The sequence below is a fragment of the Ochlerotatus camptorhynchus genome, unplaced genomic scaffold, assembly GCF_037179485.1.
Source record: "Ochlerotatus camptorhynchus isolate MF236.1 unplaced genomic scaffold, CSIRO-AGI_Acam_v1.1 ptg000577l, whole genome shotgun sequence".
In the NCBI taxonomy this organism is placed as follows: Eukaryota; Metazoa; Arthropoda; class Insecta; order Diptera; family Culicidae; genus Ochlerotatus; species Ochlerotatus camptorhynchus.
In genome coordinates, this window is record NW_027041058.1 from 3,076,580 (window position 1) to 3,098,133 (window position 21,554).

At 39.6% G+C, this 21,554-nt stretch overlaps 1 protein-coding gene across 1 annotated transcript; it reads right to left on the reverse strand.

The window, feature by feature from the left end:
* Window positions 1-848: 848 nt before the first annotated feature.
* Window positions 849-3,083, reverse strand: LOC135713787 (uncharacterized). The gene is made up of 4 exons (XM_065237020.1): window positions 3,076-3,083; window positions 1,954-2,065; window positions 1,005-1,243; window positions 849-943 (listed from the first exon to the last, which is right to left on the reverse strand). Exons 1-4 carry the CDS (start codon window positions 3,081-3,083, stop codon window positions 862-864), a joined length of 441 nt encoding a protein of 146 aa, XP_065093092.1. The 3' UTR covers window positions 849-861.
* Between the last annotated feature and the right edge of the window lie 18,471 nt (window positions 3,084-21,554).

Genomic DNA, 21,554 nt, shown 5'->3' on the forward strand with positions numbered 1-21,554 from the left:
AGCTATCTTTGAATGTTAATCTAACATGGAATTTAGATTCTAAAATAATTCATATTTGAATTATATTTTTGCGTTTATATGTGTCGGTAGTTAAAACACCGACAAACCGACATGAATGATCATACAAAGTATCATCAAATTTATGATCAAAGCACAAAACTGACATCTGCCGCCGTGTTCGCGAAAATTGTGTATCCTAGCCACGAACCCGCATACAAACTGAATAAATTGGTTCGTGTCTAAGCTATTCCGGGCAAATTTTTTTTAATCTAGATTACAAATTTCTATGGTTTTGACAGATGGGATCGCTGCACATTTGAATCCGCCGTTATGGATTCTCGATCAAGAGTTAAGTTTAAGTTTCATGTCGGTTTGTCGGTGGTTAAAATGCTCAAAACATGAAAGTTATTAAATTTAGTTGTTAGTGGAATATTTAAAAGAGCAAAAAAGGTTGTTATTTTCGATTTGATTCCACTTAGCATTTTGTATCCATGACAGATACGAAAACCTTTTTTTTTTACGGAGAAGAATAAGAGTCAAACATGATTGAAAATTTGTTAGTAATATGTATCACTGAGAAGTGCTGTTTAAATTTGTTTTAGCTTTAAGGTAGCAGTAAGAAGCCAATAGATCCGTACGGCAAAAGAGTATAATGCGAACTGGGGAGGCAACTCAAAGTCGTCACGAGTGAGTTCTCGTTTTATTATGCAGGTATAGGTATTTCGGTGTTTTTGAAGATTTAAAAACATATGATTCCATTTTGATAACTATATTATTATAGAAATTAATAAATTTCAAAGTCGACAATATTTAAAATAATTATACTAAAAATAACCATGTCACAAACTGTCATGTGAACAATTAGCTGCGAGTAACATTAGCCGGGTATTGTCCACCGTAGTTTCCTGGGGGACTGTAGTTGCATACGACGTACACATTAGTCCTGAAAATTGAACACATAAACCAATGAACTTCACGTATGGGTCAAAATTTCCGCAACTCACCCATTCTTAGCGATTCCCACTCCCAGCTTTGTTGAACGCTTCCAAACCACCTGAGTGAAATGGCCCACCTGACTGAAGTTGGTGGGATTGGCCTGTCCAAAACGGTAGTTCTTGATTTCATTGTACCATAATCGGACCACCTCTACTCCTGAGATATTCGTTCTGCCGAAGGAAGCGTAAATATTCTCACCGTAACGATTGTTCGGCCGATGTTGCATGCAATTCCGACTGGCTATGTTCTAATAGATAAAAAAAAGACGAGACAAAAATTAGGGGAAGGGGAAGTGGTATGTGTCATCCCTGTTTTCCCTTTACCACCAATGCGATGAGTAATACCACAGACAAACAGACGTATATCTTTCTCCACAATCGTCGTACACGCATTTAACGTGCAATTTGACAGCGCTGGCATCGGATCACTTTGACGTTTCTATACACTCTATCGAACTTGTATGCAACAGTGTTTGATACTTGGCCAGGAAGCTTTTTTCCTCGAATAGCTCGCGAGATGTCATTAGTGAGTTCCGTGACGAGATAATTACTTCTTCACATATTAGCTTATTGCGTGCTCTCAACTTAGTGTTATATATGCACTTCCATAGTTATTAGTTGAGAGTTTTCGGTACCTGTACCATTCTCGCATTAGTATAATTGTGTGATTGTGTGGCAAGTACAATCATACTCTATGCCCAGGGAAGCCGAGGAAATTTCAACCCGAAAAATTCCTAGACTGGACCGGGAATTGAACCCAGCCATCTCCAGCATGGTTTTGCTTTGTAGCTGCGCCTTTGCCAACTGAGCTAAGGGAGGTCCCGACGATATATTTAAGTTACGCCTGTTTGTCTGTTGATAATACTGTAAATTAGGTATGAACGATGTATTCACCAGCGTCTAGAAAACGCCGAAGTAATACACCACAATGGAGAATATGATGTTATAGGACACTTACATTGGCCCATTCCTGTGCGCACTTGCTGAGGGTTGAATCGAGCGTAAGCGGGGCGGCCGAATGCTTGGCACGAAGTTGATTATGTTCGGCCAAAACTTGCTGATTGAATTTACTAAAATTTAGAATTGTTTATAAATTTCACGATCCATAGACTAGATTTGACGTACCTTATTTTATTTTTTTATTTTTTTTTTATTTTTTTTTAACTACCTAACCAGCCTTAATTGTTATCATATATATCTAAGTGTTTTTACATTGTTCCTGCCTTGGCAATTCAGTATTTTAAACCGGTTTTTTTAAACCTGCATGTCAGTATGATAATTGACATCTTAAAACTAAAACTAAATCTTATCTAAGTTTAAAGGGAATTTTTGTCTGAAATTATTAATTATTTTGTTGGACATTTGTTCTAAAGTCTCAACATTCGAAATTCTATGTACTTCGGTAGTACTATACCAGGGAGGCAACATCAAAATCATCTTCAGAACTTTGTGCGGAATCCTTTGAAGTGCTTTTTTCCTGGTAGTGCAACAACTAGACCATATTGGCACAGCGTAAAGCATGGCCGGTCTAAAAACTTGTTTAAATATTAGAAGTTTATTCGTCACGCAAAGTATGGATTTCCTGTTTATAAGAGGATACAAACATTTTATATATTTGTTACATTTGGCTTGAATGCCTTCAATGTGATCTTTAAAAGTTAATTTTTGGTCAAGTACTAATCCAAAATATTTCACTTGGTTTGACCAGGAAATTGGAACTCCGTTCATAGTGACTATGTGACTACTACTAGGGTTCAAAAACGAAGCTCTAGGCTTATGTGGAAATATTATAAGTTGAGTTTTGGAAGCGTTGGGAGAAATCTTCCATTTTTGTAAATAAGAAATGAAAATATCTACAGTCTGCTGCAAATAGCACGAAGACTTCTTCCTTTAGCAGAAATGTCTGTTACATCGGCGAACAAAGATTTGTGGCAACCCTGAGGCAAATCAGGGAGGTCCGAATTGAAAATGTTATACAAAATAGGCCCAAGAATGCTATCCTGACGAACTCCTACTCTAACAGGTAGTCGTTCAGATTTGGAATTCTGTCAGTTAAATAATTTTGAACTATTTGACGTACCTTGTCATGGCTTTTCCGTATGGTATAGCGCGAATGGTTTCAATGCTGGTGGAACTACAACTGTACTGGCACCAAAGCGACCCATTTATATTTATATGCGAAAAATATTCCCAATCCACTGATAGCAGCTCCAAGATTTATTGGATAGAAGTGATAAGGTGACGCTTTATCGGCTGCAAACACCTTCACAGACATGCCTTATTTGTTATCATATGATATCTTAAACCAGAGTCAAATTGTTCCCACAGCCAGTGAACTAGTAGTTTTACATTCATTACTGACTATATTTGAGTAATATTATATGAATAACATTTCTTCGCTTTATTTAGTACATTTTGGTATTTATAAGTTATACCAAGCACTTGTTTAAACATTTCTCAGGTTTTATAATTGTTTTTGTCTTACAGAAGCTGCGTTATCGACATTACATTTTTCACTTCTGAATGAAAGTCATCCGATGCTTACGCAAAAAATGTGGTTGCCGTTTACTCTGACGAAAAATAAATCACAAACAGTGCTGATTGTTCGCTACATTTTCTCTTGGCGGGACTCTTATTATAAAATCGACTCTGTCTTGAACAAGCTATCATTAACGATGAGCCATTTTTGAATACTCAAATGAAAGCATCCTCTCCAATAAAATCTTGACCACGCTCCAAGTTTTAAAAACCTTGTTTCCTGAACATCTTTACCGAAGGAAGCAACATACTATTTGTTTCGGATCTTAAGTAAATTTTCATGGCTTTATTCGCGTAGACATATGACAAAGTCTATGTTCTAACCCTGCATGGAAATAAGATTAGTATAACATGGAAAAAAATGAAACACAAGATAGGGCCAATTAGGGAACCACGAAAACGTGCCTTCTAACCATTATGGCGTCTGACACAAAGTTTTTGGGAAAAATTAAATCTTTCTAGGAAAAATAAAGGTAATTTTTTATAAAACTTTGAGATTTTTTTTTAATTGATAAAAATTAAGCAGGGGAAATGCAGGTAATGTCGGCCTAAGAGTCCCTAATTCGGGCCCATACATAAATTCCACAATCGACTAAATTTTCAATAGCAACCAAAAATATCCATTAGTAACGTCTCAATAACGCGTTCATCTAGATAAAATTGATAAATAGCAGATTTTTAGCGATGGGCCCAATCTTAAATCCATAGGCCAACATTAGAGACATGTCCCCTATTTGAAAAATATTTGTTCAATATATTTGATTTAAAAAAGCTTTAAACTACAAACTTATGGAGTATTAGAAACATTGAACACTAAAAAATTTTCAAAAATCATAGAATCAACACCTTTCCGTAAATTTTTGGAATTTTTTGATTGGACGCTATTTTTTATATATTTTTACATAGAAAACCATATTTGTGTAGTTGATGATGCTAATTTCAAATAATTTGGAGTGCATTATATATGTTATTGATATAATTCCATGATGTGGATGGATGTTGTGAAAAAGTTCTCTTGAGCTTCACGGACTCATTGAACCTGTGAGCAAATGCAACGTGGGACGGAGGGAGGGTGGTAGATCAACTTGTGGAAGCCAATTTAAGCACACGTTTGATTTCATCCACAAATGGCATCTATTATGGCTTTTTTACAAGGCAAAACAGTCATGACAACGGCCATTTGTGGATTGTATCAAGCTTGTCCTTCGAGGGACTAAATTCGTCTAATACTATAAATTTTTCAAGCTTAAGGTTATTCAAATGAGGTCTCTTGACAGATCTTGATACACTTCAGTATCAGGTGTAAAAAGAGATGTATGTCACTGTCTAGAGCCTATAGTGGGTTGAAGAATTGACGCGTTTTCTATTGAATAAGCAGATAAGGGCCGCCTGGGCTTATAATAAACGATAATGAATCAATATTTACCACGAATCGCAAAGCTAATCTCCCGCATTCCATTACTAGGTATTTATTATCTTTCCAGGAAATCTGCAAATAATTAGCTCCATTCGTCGAGTAGTAGTAGTAAAATGTTCGTTTATTTCTGTTGTTTATGATTTATACATTGATTTTACAGATTAATTGATTAGCCTATCTGGCTCGTCACCTTTGTTCATTGGATATTTGGATAATTGGATAGTTTACTATTTGCGTATTTCATCTAGTTAGCAGAATACCCCTTGGGGAGTGTGTTTTGTATTAATTGAAAAATTTGATAACCTACCTAACTACGACTCTAACTTAACCTAACGTGCCAGATCACGTATGATCTGATGATCTGATCTCAGACAGGTGTCTCTGAACCTTTCCATGGAGACCGTTCGTCGCTCTTCGAGATGCTGAAGGCCAGCCAGGCGGTGGACCTCAGAATTGCGGGTCCGTGGAGGACTGTTTAGGATCATCCTAAGGATCTTGTTCTGGATCCTTTGGAGTTTGAGATGATGGCACATAGCACAACTCTCCCAGATTGGCGTTCCGTACTCAATGGTGGGGAGGATGATTTGCTTGTGGATGGCAAGCTTGTTTTTAAGGGAAAGGGTGGACTTCCTGTTGATAAGTGGGTAGAGCGACCTAATCAAGATGTTGCACTTGGTGGGTGTTTTGTCCACATGGGACCGGAATAGCAACTTGCTGTCAAGGGTGAGACCAAGGTAGACGACTTCACTCGACCATTCAATGGTAGTGTTATCAAGGTGGACTTTTGAGTTAGAAGATGGAACAAGCCGGGGTGAATTGGAGTGTGGAAACAGGATGGTCTGTGTTTTAGCTGCATTGATACAAATCTTCCAGCTTTTAAAATAGTCGGACAGAACATCCAGGCCTGATTGGAGTTTTCTCGTCAGAGCACGGATCACTCGACCCTTATAGATGATGGCAGTGTCATTCGCAAACATTGACAACATACCACCACCCGGAAGGGGAGGAACATCTGACGTGAAGATCTTAAAGAGGATAGGACCAAGGAGGCTACCCTGGGGAATTCCATCATCAGCGTTGAACGTATCAGAGGAGACATTGTTCAAGTAGACCTGGAATGATCTGCCCGACAAGTAGTTTTTGATGATCTTCACGAGGAAGATCGGGAAGTTGTATCGATGCAGCTTGTACACTAGGCCATCATGCCAGACATTGTCGAACGCCTTCTCGACGTCCAACAATGCCATGGCAGATGTATTGGAAACGGACTTGTTCCGCTTGATGATGTTACTAACCCGTGCGAGTTGGTGGATGGTAGACTGGCCTTTCCTAAATCCGAATTGTTCTTTGAGAAAGATGTTATTATCATTTGAAAACACCAGCAGACGGCTGAGTATCAGTTTTTCGAATAGCTTCGAGATGGATGACAAGAGGCTGATGGGGCAATAGCTTTTGGCACTGGTAGGGTCTTTGCCAGGTTTGTGAATTGGAATAACTTTGGCTAACTTCCAGCATGCAGGGAAGTAGCCAAGCATTAAACACTTGTTGAAGACCACCGCAAGGTGCTTGAAGAAGTCAAAACTCAAGTTTTTCAGCTCGAGGTTGACCACTCCATCGACACCAGCGGCCTTCATGTTCTTTGTTGATTTAATCGCTGCTATCACCTCATCAGCCGATATTGTACTTTCGTCAGGGACAACTACGGGGGTGGCAGCGACTCTAGACATTGCCTGTGATACTGCAGGCTCGTGGGGACTCACCATGGCGTGGCCAAGGTTATGTGAATTTACAAAGTGTTGTCCAAGAGCATTGGCCTTTTCAAATGGGGTTATTAGTAAAGATGGGTCCGAATTTTGGTTAGGAGAGGAAAGGGGAGGAATGGGCCTCGGCTTATTTTTCAAAATCTTCGCCATTTTTCAGAATGGCTTAGCACAATCTGGGAGAGAGCGAATCTTGTTTGCAAAATCGATATTTCTGAGATCCACCATCCTGGCTTGGATGATTTTGTTCAAACGGTTGCAATTGGTCTTCAGGTTAGGCAGCCCAGTACGCTGGTACTGCCTACGAATCGTGTTGCGGAGTTTAATGAGGTCTTTAGTAGGCCTGTCAAGGTTCAGAGTATTACTCACCTGTCTGGATACTGGCACATGTAGCTCCCTGGCCCGGGAAATTGCTTGATCGATGGAGCGCAGACACCGGTCAACATCTTCGGACGATTCCGGTTGGACATCGTAGTCTACAGCGGTGTCGACGCAATGTTGGAACTGACCCCAGTCAAGACGATGATAGTTGCGCCGGAAAGCTTCAAATCGATTTACGGAGGATCCCACCTCAGTCACCACCGGGTAGTGGTCCGAGCTGAGTTCCTGATAGGTGATAGGTTGAGCGATGTTGTTGCCCATGTTTCTGATGAAGATATCGATGGTAGCGTGAACACCGGACCGACTCAACCGGGTGGGAGTTTCCGGACTCAAGATGTTGTACTGCGCTTCCTGCAGGTCGTTATTCAGGATGGTGCCGTTTTGATTGCGCCGATTGTTGCCCCAAGCTTGATGTTTGGCGTTCAGGTCGCCAGCGATGATAAAGTTTTCCCGTCGTCGTGTTAGCTTGATAATATCTCGTCGCAGATCTGCTGCCGATCCGTCCCTGATGTTGACTTGTTTGGGGCAGTAAGCCGCGACGATAGTGATGGGGCCGATAGGAGTAGAAACTTCCACCCCTACGGCTTCGATGATCTTCAGCCGAAAGCTGGGCATCAGTCGACAGCAGATGTTTCTCCTTAGTGCAATAGCCACTCCTCCTCTTCCAGAGTTGGTTCGATCTAGCCTCACGAGCCGGAAATCGGGAAGGTAGACGTTTGTTTCAGGCTTCAGGTGGGTTTCAGTTATGATGGCAATGTCGATGTTTCGTTCATTGAGAAACTCAACAAACTCGATGTTTTTGCTCTTCAAGGAGCAAGCGTTCCAATTTACGATCTTGATGGCTTCACGGTCCATACTTAGTGACAAGGGACAGGGCAGATGTAGCTGTTCAGATCGAGTCTTGCAGGTGCGCAAGATGATGATGACCTCGGCCACGAGCGTCACAAGTTCCTCCGAGGTGAACGGAGAATCGTCGACAGGCTCACCTGAGACAGCACCAGCGTATGATAAACCAGGGGCGGTGGAGGGACCTGGCATTGGCTGGGCAGCAGCAGCAGCGAGACGATGCTGGACTGTTCGATTGTTAGGAATACTCACATGCTTGACTTGTTGGTTGTTGAGCGGAAGTGGGACTAAGTTCGGAACATGTCGACGGGGCTGGAGAGCTGGGTACTGGACTTCCGTGCGTGCAGGAGGCGAACGATGATTACGGAGGCGACCGGGCTGATTATTGATCGTAGCCTTCCGACGGATATTGATGAACTCCACTCGCTTGGGACATCCGCGATTGGAGGCTTGGTGGTTTCCACCGCAGTTGACACACGTTGGCTCGATGTCATCATCTTGCTCACAGGACGCAGTCGAGTGAGTTCCAGCACACTTGCCGCAGATAGTCTTCATATGGCAGTTTTTGGTGCCATGGCTGTAGGAGAGGCAGTTCATACACTGCGTAACATCACGATGTTGGGATTTGTAATGCTCCCAACTGATGATGACCTGAAACAGGTCCCGGATTTTGGATCTCAGAGCCGCTAGACTGGTGGATCCCTTCGTGAAGTGCACCAGGAACAACTGGTCACGAAAGCTGGTGTTGTGGTTGGAACGCCGGTTTATTGGGAACACCGCCTCATGTTTGAGCCCAAGCCGCTCCAGCTCGGATTTAACCACAGCCGCCTCGAACGACGGTAATCCACGCAATACCAGCTTCAGTGGCTTGCTCGATGGCAGATCGTGCGTGAAGAAGTCAACGTTGTTTTCCTTTAGGAAACATCCTGTTTGATTGTACTCCTCCAAGCTGGAGCACATGATTTTGGTGCCGATGCTGCAAAGCTTGAAGCGAGGCAGCAGCTTGTGTTTTGCCAGTTCGGCACGCAGCTTGGCAACATCCTTCTCCGGCGTGAAAAGCTGGGGAATCCGCTCTCTTGCAGCGATGGGAACGACGTCATCATCGCCATTTTCTGGTTGGCTTGCAGTACCCGTTTTCCGGCGTCATCCTGCTGTGCTAGATTACCACCTTCTTTGAAGGGCCCGCTGCTGAATCATTGGTACGTTTACGCACCATTTGTTTCGTGTTGGCAAGTTGCAGTAAACTTGACAGAACGCGCGAAGGTGGTGACGCTTCCACGGCGCAACGCGACAGCACAAACCGAATCGAAGCGAGAACTCGAGCGAAAAAGAAAACGAACTGACCAGCTCAACAGTCGAGCAAAGAGTGAGGGAGGCCATTCGTCGAAGAGAAGCAGCTTATTATATAGCTGCCCAACTAGGATTGGGCGATCTTGGATCGATCTTTTTCATACCGATTTCCGATTTTTTGGATCGATTCTTTGTCCACGAAAAGATCGAAAAAATCGATCTCTTCTTTCTATCTTTCGATCTTAAAAAAATAGGTGTAAAATTTTGTAATTGTATTTACATCGAAAAAAGTAGATGTGTCTGTGCCTAGGGTCACGAACGGAAGGTTGACGTAGGACCGCTAGTGGACGGAACAAATAGCTTGATCATTTAATTCTTAACTCTTTCCGTTTTTGAATTGGTTGCCCTGAAAAGGGCCGATTGTTTTTCAAATGATGGCCACACCAGTGCTAGTCGATGCCGACCGGATGACGGCGGCCTAGTCATGCTGCCTATTGCGGGAAACCTTTCCTCCGGTCAATGTGGGTGCTTTCGTCGTCGTCTCAGTGATGTCATATGTACAGATTTATCTCTAAAGATACAGATTTTTCTCAACATTTTGATACCGATATCTGTATATATAGATTACAGATTTTTTAAATATACAGATTTTTCAGATTTTTCAAATAAGTGGAATATATGTTTAACTCTTGATTATATTTACTAATATCCATAAATAATCCTTTCTTCCTTTTGAGTAGGTACGAGCACCTAGCTCAATGTCAGAAATAAAGAATATTGTATGCAATTCTACTAAACATCCAAATAAAAGTTATGAGTTGTGACAAAATAAAATAAAGTTGATGTAACATTTGAACAAGATTGCAAATAAAGAAATACAGATGAAACCATCCCAAAGTTTATCACAAAAAATATTGAGTACACTTAGGTATATAGGTTCGAGCAACAGCTAGCGAATTCAATATCCTTTTAATCTGCCACATGATTAGATAAAGTTGAAATTTGGTTTGAATAGAAGAATTTGAGAAAATGGTATGGTATTTTTAGACTTTTATAAAAGATACTAATCAATTAAAAAAATCAAGATTCTTAAATAGACCAATTCTTTAGAAAGCAAACTTAAGTCATTCTCCAAGATGCTAAACTATAAACAAACTATTTCTGAACTTCAATGAACTCAAAGTATATTTACGACGATTCGCAATAAGATCAACCTATAGAATTTATATACATTATTTTACAGATTTTTGTCAGTCAGAAAAAGATTAAAAAGATTTTTACGGTGAAAATACAGATTGAATTTGGAAATAATGTGGCAACACTCCGCCGTTTTCGTATTGGTCCGAATCGTGCTGTTCGACTCATACGTCGTGTTCGACCCCAAGCAACACACTTGTTCTATAACAGTTGATATAACCTTTATATGACTGATTTTGGTTGTATAGCAGTTTACTCAACATAATCTTATGACTTTGTGTTGCTTGGGACGCTTATCCTTCCGTTGCTCGAAAGCAAATGACGAAGAAAACTATTTGGCAAGCGTTTTTTATTATCGCTGCTCTTCTTCTGCCTTCCTTTCATTGGTAAAATGGTGAGCGATCAACCGAGTATTGAGCTCGGAGTTCGATTTGCGCTCTATCGTTATGTCCGTGTTTGGGACTTTTCGTTACATGTCTGAATTTTGATTTTTTTTTAATGTGACCCCCAGTATAGAAATTAAAGACGTAGTTCTACGTCAAAACGATTTACTCTCACCCCAGACTGCGTGGTAAATTTAACGAACATAACGTCAACATCAGCATCGTTCCCTACAATGACGTCACTATTTGTATTTCCGATATTTACGAATACAGCAACATTTGAAGGTTTTCGCTACCTCCCTCCTGTGCTCATTGCTCATTACCGTCACGACACCATTTCTATACAGAGCTGGAGAAAGGGCCTATCTGCTTTGATCGATTCTCTTCATCGACTTTCTCTTTCTTTAATAACTCAGCTGCAGCATTTTACGGTTAGGTGTCTACGAATAATACCTCTATGATATAAATGATTGGCCCTTCGCTCATTTTCAACTTCTATTCAATTTTCATACTGCCATACTCTAACGGAACTATCCACCTACCCTCTTCTAAAGATCATTTTCTAGCTAATAAATTATCACACTAAAGCTTCATGTTAGCATTTCCAAACAACTCTAATCTAATCTTACATTTTCGGTATTCTTCTTCTTTTTATTTCCTGATCTTCGGTTAACCCAGGAAGGACGAGTCCAGAATAATCTAAAGGTAAGTACAAATCAATATAGGTCCATTTTAGGTTAACAATTGAATGACAATCGGGTAAGTATAAATGTTGAGGTAACATACCTCGTGATCATTAATTTTCCACTCACTACGTGGCACTATTATATTATAGGACTTCTAATAATTGGCGATCTATATAAATAAAACTATTAAGAATCAATTACTAATAACTAATAAACTCATTTAAACCTACGGATTATCGTTATATTCAATTCACTTAAGTCAATTTACAACGAACTTATGCAGAAGGGCAAAACAATTCAAAGCTGCTCACTATTCGATGTATAATATGTATTGTTTACTATCTCTGTCATTCCGTTCACTTTATCCGGGATTGGCGTTTCGCTCGCGAGGGTTCGGTCAGTTGGTTCACCAACAACTCGCCGCAACGAGGGGTATCGGCGACACTACTTGACTAGCCTATTGGTCCCAATTAAATCGATTAACGTACTCCATTCTACACGAAACGAAAATCAATTATTTTAATCATGTGTTTTACTTATACATTATTGCCAAAACATCAGCCTTATACGTTCCATAAGACGAACCGCATGGGTCCTATAAGAATGCATAAAAGGTATGTGTGACCGCTTATACACTTCATTTGACACATGATCGTCATTAACTTTTTGCAAGGCGTCTGCTTATTAGTTGACTTATACATTTTATGAATAGTCAGCAATAGATATTTGCCAAAAGATATAAGAAGATTTCTATCCGTGTAGTCGAAATTCTAGAATTACACTATGTTTGTTTTGATTTGCCAAGAAAGATTGACAGATACAATGAGGAATTCGTGGATTTTCCTATGTTTCGAGGGGTGCATCGATTAGCTTGGGACCGAAGAGAGTACCAAAGCTGAGCCAAAAAGTTGAGCACGTTTCTTTGGGACTTTCTTTTAAGTTGACGTATTGAGTGAAGTTTCTAGGTTTAGTTAAAACCGAGGTTAAAACTACAATTTAGTGGATGAAAATAGTTCAACTTTTGATCGCAAAGATGGCGCAGCGATGCAAACTTTTTTTTTATTTTGCAAGGTAGAGAAAATCACTGTCTGGCCAAAAGGGACCTCTAGCTACTAATTTCAACCACTCGCTCTCATCCAGATCTTTTTTTTTTAACCTTTGCTATCCAATTCTATAGAAGCATTTACCTTTGAGCGGCAGATGACGCGATATGTTGTCTTCGATTTTATGCATGCGGTTAAAATGCAATGTCCTTTATATAAGGTCCGGGCCAACAGGCTCATTGGTGTTAGTGAAATTTGCAAATGTTTAGTTGTGTTCGTATTTCATTGCAATGTTTATCTTTTACACGAAGCAGCTGTTGGCAGTGACGTAAATCTCACTGTTCGCAGTACGGAATGTTATGGCAGAGTGACGTCGTCATTCGCTTGCTCAGCAATGTTCACAGCATTTTAGTTTCTAACACCAGCAAGCCACCGACAAACCGACATGAATGATCATACAAAGTATCATCAAATTTATGATCAAAGCACAAAACTGACATCTGCCGCCGTGTTCGCGAAAATTGTGTATCTTAGCCACGAACCCGCATACAAACTGAATAAATTGGTTCGTGTCTAATCTATTCCGGGCAAACTTATTTTTATCTAGATAACAAATTTCTATGGTTTTGAGAGATGGGATCGCTGCACATTTGAATCCACCGTTATGGATTCTCGATCAAGAGTTTAGTTTAAGTGCCTGTTGGCTCGGACCTTATATAAATGTCATTGGTTAAAATGAACATGTAATGCACCGTTCGAAAAATTCATGTAAATTTCTGCGAGATATAGCGCACATAAAATTAACGCTAGATTTGGCATAGTTTTACGCGATATTTCGTGTAAATTTAAGCGTAATATCGCATAAATTAGTAATATTGTATACAAGTTTGTAAACGATTTCACTGTTTATGCCAAGTATAGCTCAAAATTAAACGAAGAGAGATGTTACGCGTATCTGGAGTTTATGAAACTCATATATGTTTACTTTAAGGATATTAACCTTAGATTGTAAGTTTGATTAACCTTGTGTTTAGTTTGTATTTTGTACGTGTGGGGTTTTTTTTTTCAATGTTTGTTTTCAAGATGAATAGAAATAATTTCATGCTTTAGGATTAATTAAATAGTTGTATCGTAAACCACATTTCAAACCTCCTTCTTCCCTTTTCCCATCCAAAAAATTGTAAATCTCCACTAACCTCGAGACAACCGCGAGTACTCGGTCCAGTTCCTTTAACTTTAAATTTAAGACAGTAATAATGTATAACGCAAAGGATAACTCGGCTCTGTAAAGTTAATTCGATTGAGCCTGTACAAATAAAGTAATTATAAAAAAAAAGATGTTACGCGATAGTTAAAATTCAGAATTTTTTTCTGTGTGGGGGTCAAATGAACATAAAAGAGGGGAAAAAATTAAACAGATACTGCGGGTAAAATGAACAAGTTATTGTGGTAAAAAAAAGTATACAGGGGGAGGGGTAATTTAAAGCAGTACTGGGGGTAAAATGAACAATGTCCACGCTGTTCATTTTAAGCCATTCGCCTTGACACCAGTCCCGAAGTGACGTTTCTTCACACACATTTTGACAGTTCCTTATGGGGTTTTGCGTTGGAGTGAGAGAATAAGAAAAAGTCCGCCATGTTTCACACATAGACTGACAGATACATATGAGATTTCCCCATAGGAGTAAAGAGTTACAGAGCTCTCGTCAACGCCAATAGCAACGACGGTTTGTTGATGTTTGGAACCAAATTCACATATGGAAAATCAGTGAGCGTACACAGGTGAGGCCCAATTGATCGTCTCTTTCGTTCTTGGACTGTTTAAATGAATGACGGAGTTGGACGATACACTCGTATAACCATTTAACAAACGGGAGAATGAAAGAGATGGCAAATTCACTGCGCGTTACCCATTTATATATCGTAGATGGATGATCAGTACGCAGATTTCACAGCACATACCGCCCCTGAGTTGACAGCCAAAAACTCAGTGCGAAAGACGTGATACTCTTCTTTCTTCTTTTCCTTTATTTAACGTCGGTCTCTGTTCCGCAATCTAGTGCCAATCACCAACGGACATCGATTGCCATCCATTGACGGTGTTAACAGTCACAATGGGTGCCAATCGCGAAAACACTTTGGTGGTAGACTTCAGCGGGTTACCAAAACGGTCGGACGTATCTGCCGTGCAAAAGTTTATGTACGGTGAACTAAAACTGGATCTAGCCGATGTTACTAACATCCCATTCCACAATGTGCGCAACCTTGTTTTTGTCGAAATGGTTGATATCAGTACGGCGAAACGGTATCAAAACAGTCATCATCTCCAGCGTGGAATGAAGATCGACAAACAGGAATTTAAAATGTATACGTGGATGATGAAACAGTTAATGTACGCATTCATGATGTTCCCCCACGGTGCTGAAGGATCACTTACAGCAGTACCGTGCTCTACATTAGCCGAGAAATGTGGAAAAACTACTTCACCGGTGTGTCCAACGGAGCTAATGCGGTTAACAAAACCTATACCATCTTAACAAACAATTGACGGCGAAACAACTCTGATTACTCATCGTAACCAGATAAAGACCTGTAGGTTCTGCGGGCGCAAAGCTCATAAAAATTCGACCACAACCAAAGACAGGGACGACAATACAGACTCTGCACCATTTGCAGCAACGGACTTCCCCACTCTCGGTGATGACCAACAAAAACAACAACAGCAGCAACGCCAGCAAAATGTTACAGTGTATCAAAACGCACAACAAACACAAAGCAATGATGGAAACAATAACAGAGTAGACTCCGATACGGACAAGGCTTTGACTAACAACAGCAAGCGAAGGCTGTCAACAAAACGTGACGAAAACGGATTGAAACGGAAGACTGTTTACCAGGGTTACCAGAAACAGACGTGAATGACTAATAAACAGTTGAATGGTCGTTAATAAAACAAAAAATAATTATTATTGAAAATACTTAGCAATACGTCCCGATAAAACCGATTTGTACTTTCCTAAAAGTTGTCCTAGCTCGCTTTTTACTCTCTATATGCAATTTTCACACTGCCGTACTCTAAAAGGAACTATCAATTCTATACTTTCATCTCCTCATCTATCGTAAAAAAACTACAACTTTAGTCTGTTATTTGAAATTAGCATCTTCAACTATGTAAATCGTAGACTTCACGCAGAAGTAATACTAAAAATATAGTCAAAGCACGATATAATTTATTAGATTTTGAAATTTCACCTCGAAAAAGTTTATGCAAGCTCCCTATCAGTCCACGATGATTCGGGTGGTTGTAGATTTGGAACTGAATTCACCTTTATTTGCCGGGATTACGCTACCTGGTTAACTTACACCACGCTCATCTACTGCTTCAGTTGTCACCGATAGCTTATTGGCTGTTACATCCAGAGTAATCGACTCTGGTTACATCTACTTCTTCTAATGGTTAGGCATGCCAAAAGCTCCATCAAGAGTCATCAATAATCAGCTTATTCAGCGCTCCAGCATATTTTGATGATGATATATTTTGCTCTCATGGAGCTATACTTGATGCTCAAGCTGGGCCCTTGCCAACCCGCATCGCTGAGAGGGATACGGAGCTCGTTCTCGGGTGTACGCCTACCGAGCAGAAATTTTAACTTCGTGATGCGCTCGCGCAAAGCAGTAAACTTGGAGCTTCGTGATGTATTCGTAGAGAGCTTGGCTCTTGATGGCTTTTCCCAGTGCGCATGAATGAGTGATTTTGTGTTGTATTCGAGGAAAGAAGCGCACAACCAAGACATTAAAAAAAATGGAACGTACCTATGCATATATTCCGTAGCTCCAAAGTGGCAATTGTATTCGTATGGTAACTATGTATATTATCGGTAAACGCCCCTATTTTAGGCAAATCATAATAGCTCTCGTGTTTGTAAACTGAACCACGATTTCGCCATTTCAACTGTCACGTCATCGTATAGCGGGTCATCTCTTGTGTTGAAAACTAAAATCGCAATTGAGATTCAAGAGATATTGAGATATGCCGGGAATACATACATAGAATCGGAGATAGAAACTTCTACGCCTTTCTATCATGTATGAGGAGTTGCACATTGCAAATTCAATGCTATGCTGAAATTTTACGTAGAGTAAATGCATTTTTACCCAGCTGATTATTTAAAATGTTAATCGATGAACTAGTGATAATTATACTACCTCACGCGTTCATTGAATAACGTTTCAATTAATATTGATTTAAATTTCTTTTAAAATTGAAGTGGTGTTTTGTTTTAATTTTTTTCTCACAAGATTTACACTTTAATTCACCATCTACTGAATCTCCTAACTTGTTGAAGAACAGAGCCGTACCAAAATTTGAATTGCGTTTCTGCGACATCAACAACGACATGCGACAACGCTACACCAATAATTGAAATATGCGGAACAACCAAACGTAAACAATTGTTTTTAACACAAATTCCTCGAAAATCAAAGCACATCATGCATCTGATAGAGCAAACTTCCTTTATCGAATGTCAATTTTAGTTTACGTGGTAGTGATTTGATTCTCGAGAATTATTTGTTTAAAACCATTGCTTTCGTTGGGTTGTTCAGCCTATTTCAATTGTGTTGGTCCAGAAAGATTTCCGAGCTACTGTGTGTGCAGCGAGAGTAGCGAATTGAATGAATGAACATGTTAAAAGGCAACAGGAGAATACGTAACAGAGATGCCAGATCTACGGAAATCTCCGTAGATCTACAGATTTTGCAAATTTTTGCGGAAATACGGATCCGTAGGTAAAATCTACGGAATTTGGTACAGTTTCTATGGATTTTTTCTTCGGTGAACGTCTCCCTTCAGAATCTCAATCAACACATTTTCTGTGATAATCGACTGATTCCGATATTTGCAAAACAATTACAGTACCAAACTAAAATGTCATACGACAGGCTCTGTCATACGACACTGTCGCTGAAGGCCGTCACAAATGTATGTATTTTAGTTTTTAATATACTAAGAGCTACTGATGTTGTGCTTGTGCAAATTCTGAAAATTACAAGCAACGATGTCCTAGTTATAACATTTCTGATCAGAAATGGTTTAATTTACACCAATTGAGGAATTACAACGAAATCACATATGTCATATGATAGTTATTTGATAATTTTCTTTTTGCTCGAATGTTGTTCTACCGTTTGCATTGTGTAAGAGAGACGACGCTATCTTCCCCATCAGCTCGATGATGATCAGGCCGTCATCAAAAAGCACGCAATCCATAAGTCGTCGTACTTGTCTGACTTTATAAAGAAAACTACGGTTAAAGCGTGGCTTTCTTATTAGATTACGACACCACTGTACCGCCGCTACGGGATCATAATTGATCAGATCGCCACAGATGGTCTTGAAACCCCTGCAGTGGCTCCTCAAATTGAGCTGGAAACCTTTGCCGTGGATAATGAGACAGAATGGCTGCTTGGGCAACAGGAAACGCTCCTATGGAATGAGATGCCTGGAGATCGCTCCCGCGTAAAACAGGGTTCCTCTGTCATTAATATATGATGAGCACGGCAAAGAGATAGCTTTTCCTGCCATATGTTTCGGACATCTACGGAAGTTCAAGCCAGGGGTTCAGGTGACATATTTCATGATGGCATCCAGTGAAACTCGTCGTCAAGACAGCCGTTTGGCCAAACCACAACATTTGTTGTATATGACAATGAAAGTTCTTCGCCTTAGAGTTTCCGAAGGCTTGCAATGCACTTTTAAGTGCACGGGGACTGCAAACAATACAGGCATCAACCTTAAGGACCGCCTTATTCATGGAGCAGTGCATTGAGCGAAAGCTATCCTTCCTCAATGCCGAATTCAATACAGTATTGTCAACAAAGGAAGAGAAATCTGTTCACCATGATGTGACAATTGGGAAAGCCTACAATGTTCCTCACACTCAGTGCAAATGAGATGAAGTAGCCCCATTTGTTGAATCTCCTACATCGATTGTCAGAAGGACACAATGGCAATGACTTAACAAATCCTATCCAGGAATTGACTGCACCAGTCCAGTGATAATCCAGTCACGGGCTGTGTGTACTTCAACAAGCTGGTTGACACGATTGCATTTCAGCACCGTGGAAGTCCTCACGCGCACATCTTGCTATGGCTGAACAAGGATCCCCGGGAAGCAATCAGTGAAAGTACGTCAAAAACGTCAGGTGCAACAGTATCATGGTATTCATGTCTGTACTACCATCGGCCCTTTTCAGGGCCACCAAGATTTTCCAAAAGTGATAAATTTCTGATCATGTCCCAACTAAAATTCATATCAAAAGCTTCTTTTCAGGGAAATCATGGTCATACTAAAGAGTATAAACAGAGAGAACCCCGATCAAATTCCCATTTCGACACAAAACACAAGTCCTGCTGCAGTTACAGGAAGTATACACCACATTTTCTGAAAAAGACCGCGACCGCGACTTCTTTGCATTCATTCCCGTATTCTTGAAGAATCTTTCAGAACAACTTACCCTTCCTTTAGAACGCCTTTTCAATATGTCTCTGAAAAATGGGTAATTCCCTGAAATTTGGAAACCGTCTCATTTGGTGCCTATTTTCAAATCAGGCAAGAAATCTGACATCCGTAATTATCGTGGAATTGCCATTATCTCTTGCATCCCAAGACTTTTTGAATCAATCGTAAACGACAAAATTTTAGAGCAAGTAAAAAATCAAATTACAAAAAAACAGCACGGCTTTTTTAAAGGTCGTTCAGCTACCTCTAATCTTCTTGAATTTGTAACCTTCATTCTTAACGCAATTGACAATCACAAGCACGTGGAAGCTCTTTATACTGACTTCAGTAAAGCATTTGACCGAATCGACATACCATTATTACTCTTTAAACTGCAAAAAATAGGAATGGAATCTAGGCTTCTGAATTGGCTCCAATCATACTTAACGCAACGCAAACAAATAGTTCGTTTTCAGAATAAACTTTCAGAACCTATTTCGGTCACCTCTGGGGTGCCCCAGGGCTCTCATTTAGGCTCAATTCTTTTTATTTTGTGCGTAAACGACATTTCCTACATACTTAAAAAAATAAAAATTCTTATATATGCAGACAAAATGAAGCTCTTCATGGAAATAAGTAATTCTAGCGACACAGAAGAATTCCAGAATGAAATCAACTTATTCAACACTTGGTGTTGTGAAAGTCTACTCCAACTCAATGTAAAAAAATGCAACGCAATTGTATTTAGCAGAAAAGTAGAAACACCTCTTTTTGAAATATTTTTAGGCAACCAAAAAGTAGAAAAATGTAAATTTGTAAGGGACCTAGGTGTGATCCTAGACTCCAAACTCACTTTTGTAGAACATTATAATACAATTATAATGAAAGCTTATAGTATGTTGGGCTTCATTAAGAGGTTCAGCTATAATTTTCAAAACCCATACACTATCAAATTATTATATATTACATACGTAAGACCTATTCTGGAATACTGTAACCTGGTATGGAATCCGTAAAAACAATTCCTTTTATATGCCCTTCGGAAATTGAATTGGACCGCATTTCCTCTTCCATCATATGAAGCACGCTGTATGCTCATCAACTTACAAACACTCAAAGAACGCCGCGAATTTGCAATGCTTTTCTTCATCAATGACATTATTTCACATCGCATAGAATCATCAGAAATACTTTCACAATTAAACTTCTACACACCCTGTCGGCATCTAAGAACACGAAAATTATTCTCAGAAAAATCACACAGAACAATTTACGCAAAAAAATGGCCCCTTCAATCGAATGATGCGACAGTATAATCTACACTGTGAAGTCATTAGCATCACTATGTCAAAAGAAGAAATTAAAGCCCAACTAAAACATTATAGAAATAATGCATAGTAGGGTAAATGTTGGCTTCGGCACCCATTGACTGTTTTCGGCAACCAAAATTTAAACGATAATTCCACTATGTTTTCCCATCAACACACTTCTCTGAATGTATTCAAACGATTCTTTAGTCTTTCAGCTTCAATCTGATTATATTTGTACGACCGAGCAATTTATTATGCCAGATTTTTCTTCAAATGAAGTATACGCACTACAAAATGGGGCTGATTTCGAGTTGCCGATAATAGAACAGCTGGTTAACACGCAGTTCTAATGGGAAGGTTGCCGAAGAAAAAGAGGCTGCCGACAATAGTCACACTCACCTGAGAAAAATTTCTGTCGATTGGAATGGATAGAGAAGCAAGCAGCAGATGAATGTTAACAAACAGACACGTGATATATGTGCGTAACGCTGACAAAATGCTAATAGAAGTGCGGACGCTGCTTAGATTGACGAGAATACGTAAATTCCCCTATGTAAGTAAAACATTGTAACGATTGTATGTAGTCTACTTTGCTTGACGAAATAAATAAATAAATAAAAAATAATATTTATTATGTACGACCACGTAATCCAACGTCACCATTGCGTACAACCCCAAAGGGCTGTCCCTAGTAGTTTTTTTTTCAAAAGTTCTTTCAATTTATCATTTAACGTAAAATTTCACTTAAGAACTAAAAAAAAATGGGGCCTTCGGCTAAAAAAATCCGTAGAAATCCGTAGATTTGAATAAGTCTACGGAATTGCAAAGAAACAAATCTGGCATCTCTGAACGAAAACACCACCAAGGGATAATCCATAAACGTAGTAATTAGTACTTTTACTCGTTTTTCCCTCGTACATTCTAAGTCAGAAATATAATTTCGTATATCCACTCATAAAGCACTTAGCGGAAAAAAAACGATCAAAGATTTTTGTGACTGAGTTTGAGTAACACAAAAAGTGGTCCCCAAGTTTAAAAAAAACATCAATCTCTTAAAATGTTACGTTCTCTGGGAATGGTCCTGTAGTCCATTGAATGTATTGTTGTGTTGTTGTGTATCATAATATTGAATGGAAGAACCGTGCATCAATCAAAGGCCGTGCGTGCTCTCTCCGAAAGCATAACGAAGCTCACCGTTTCACCGAGTC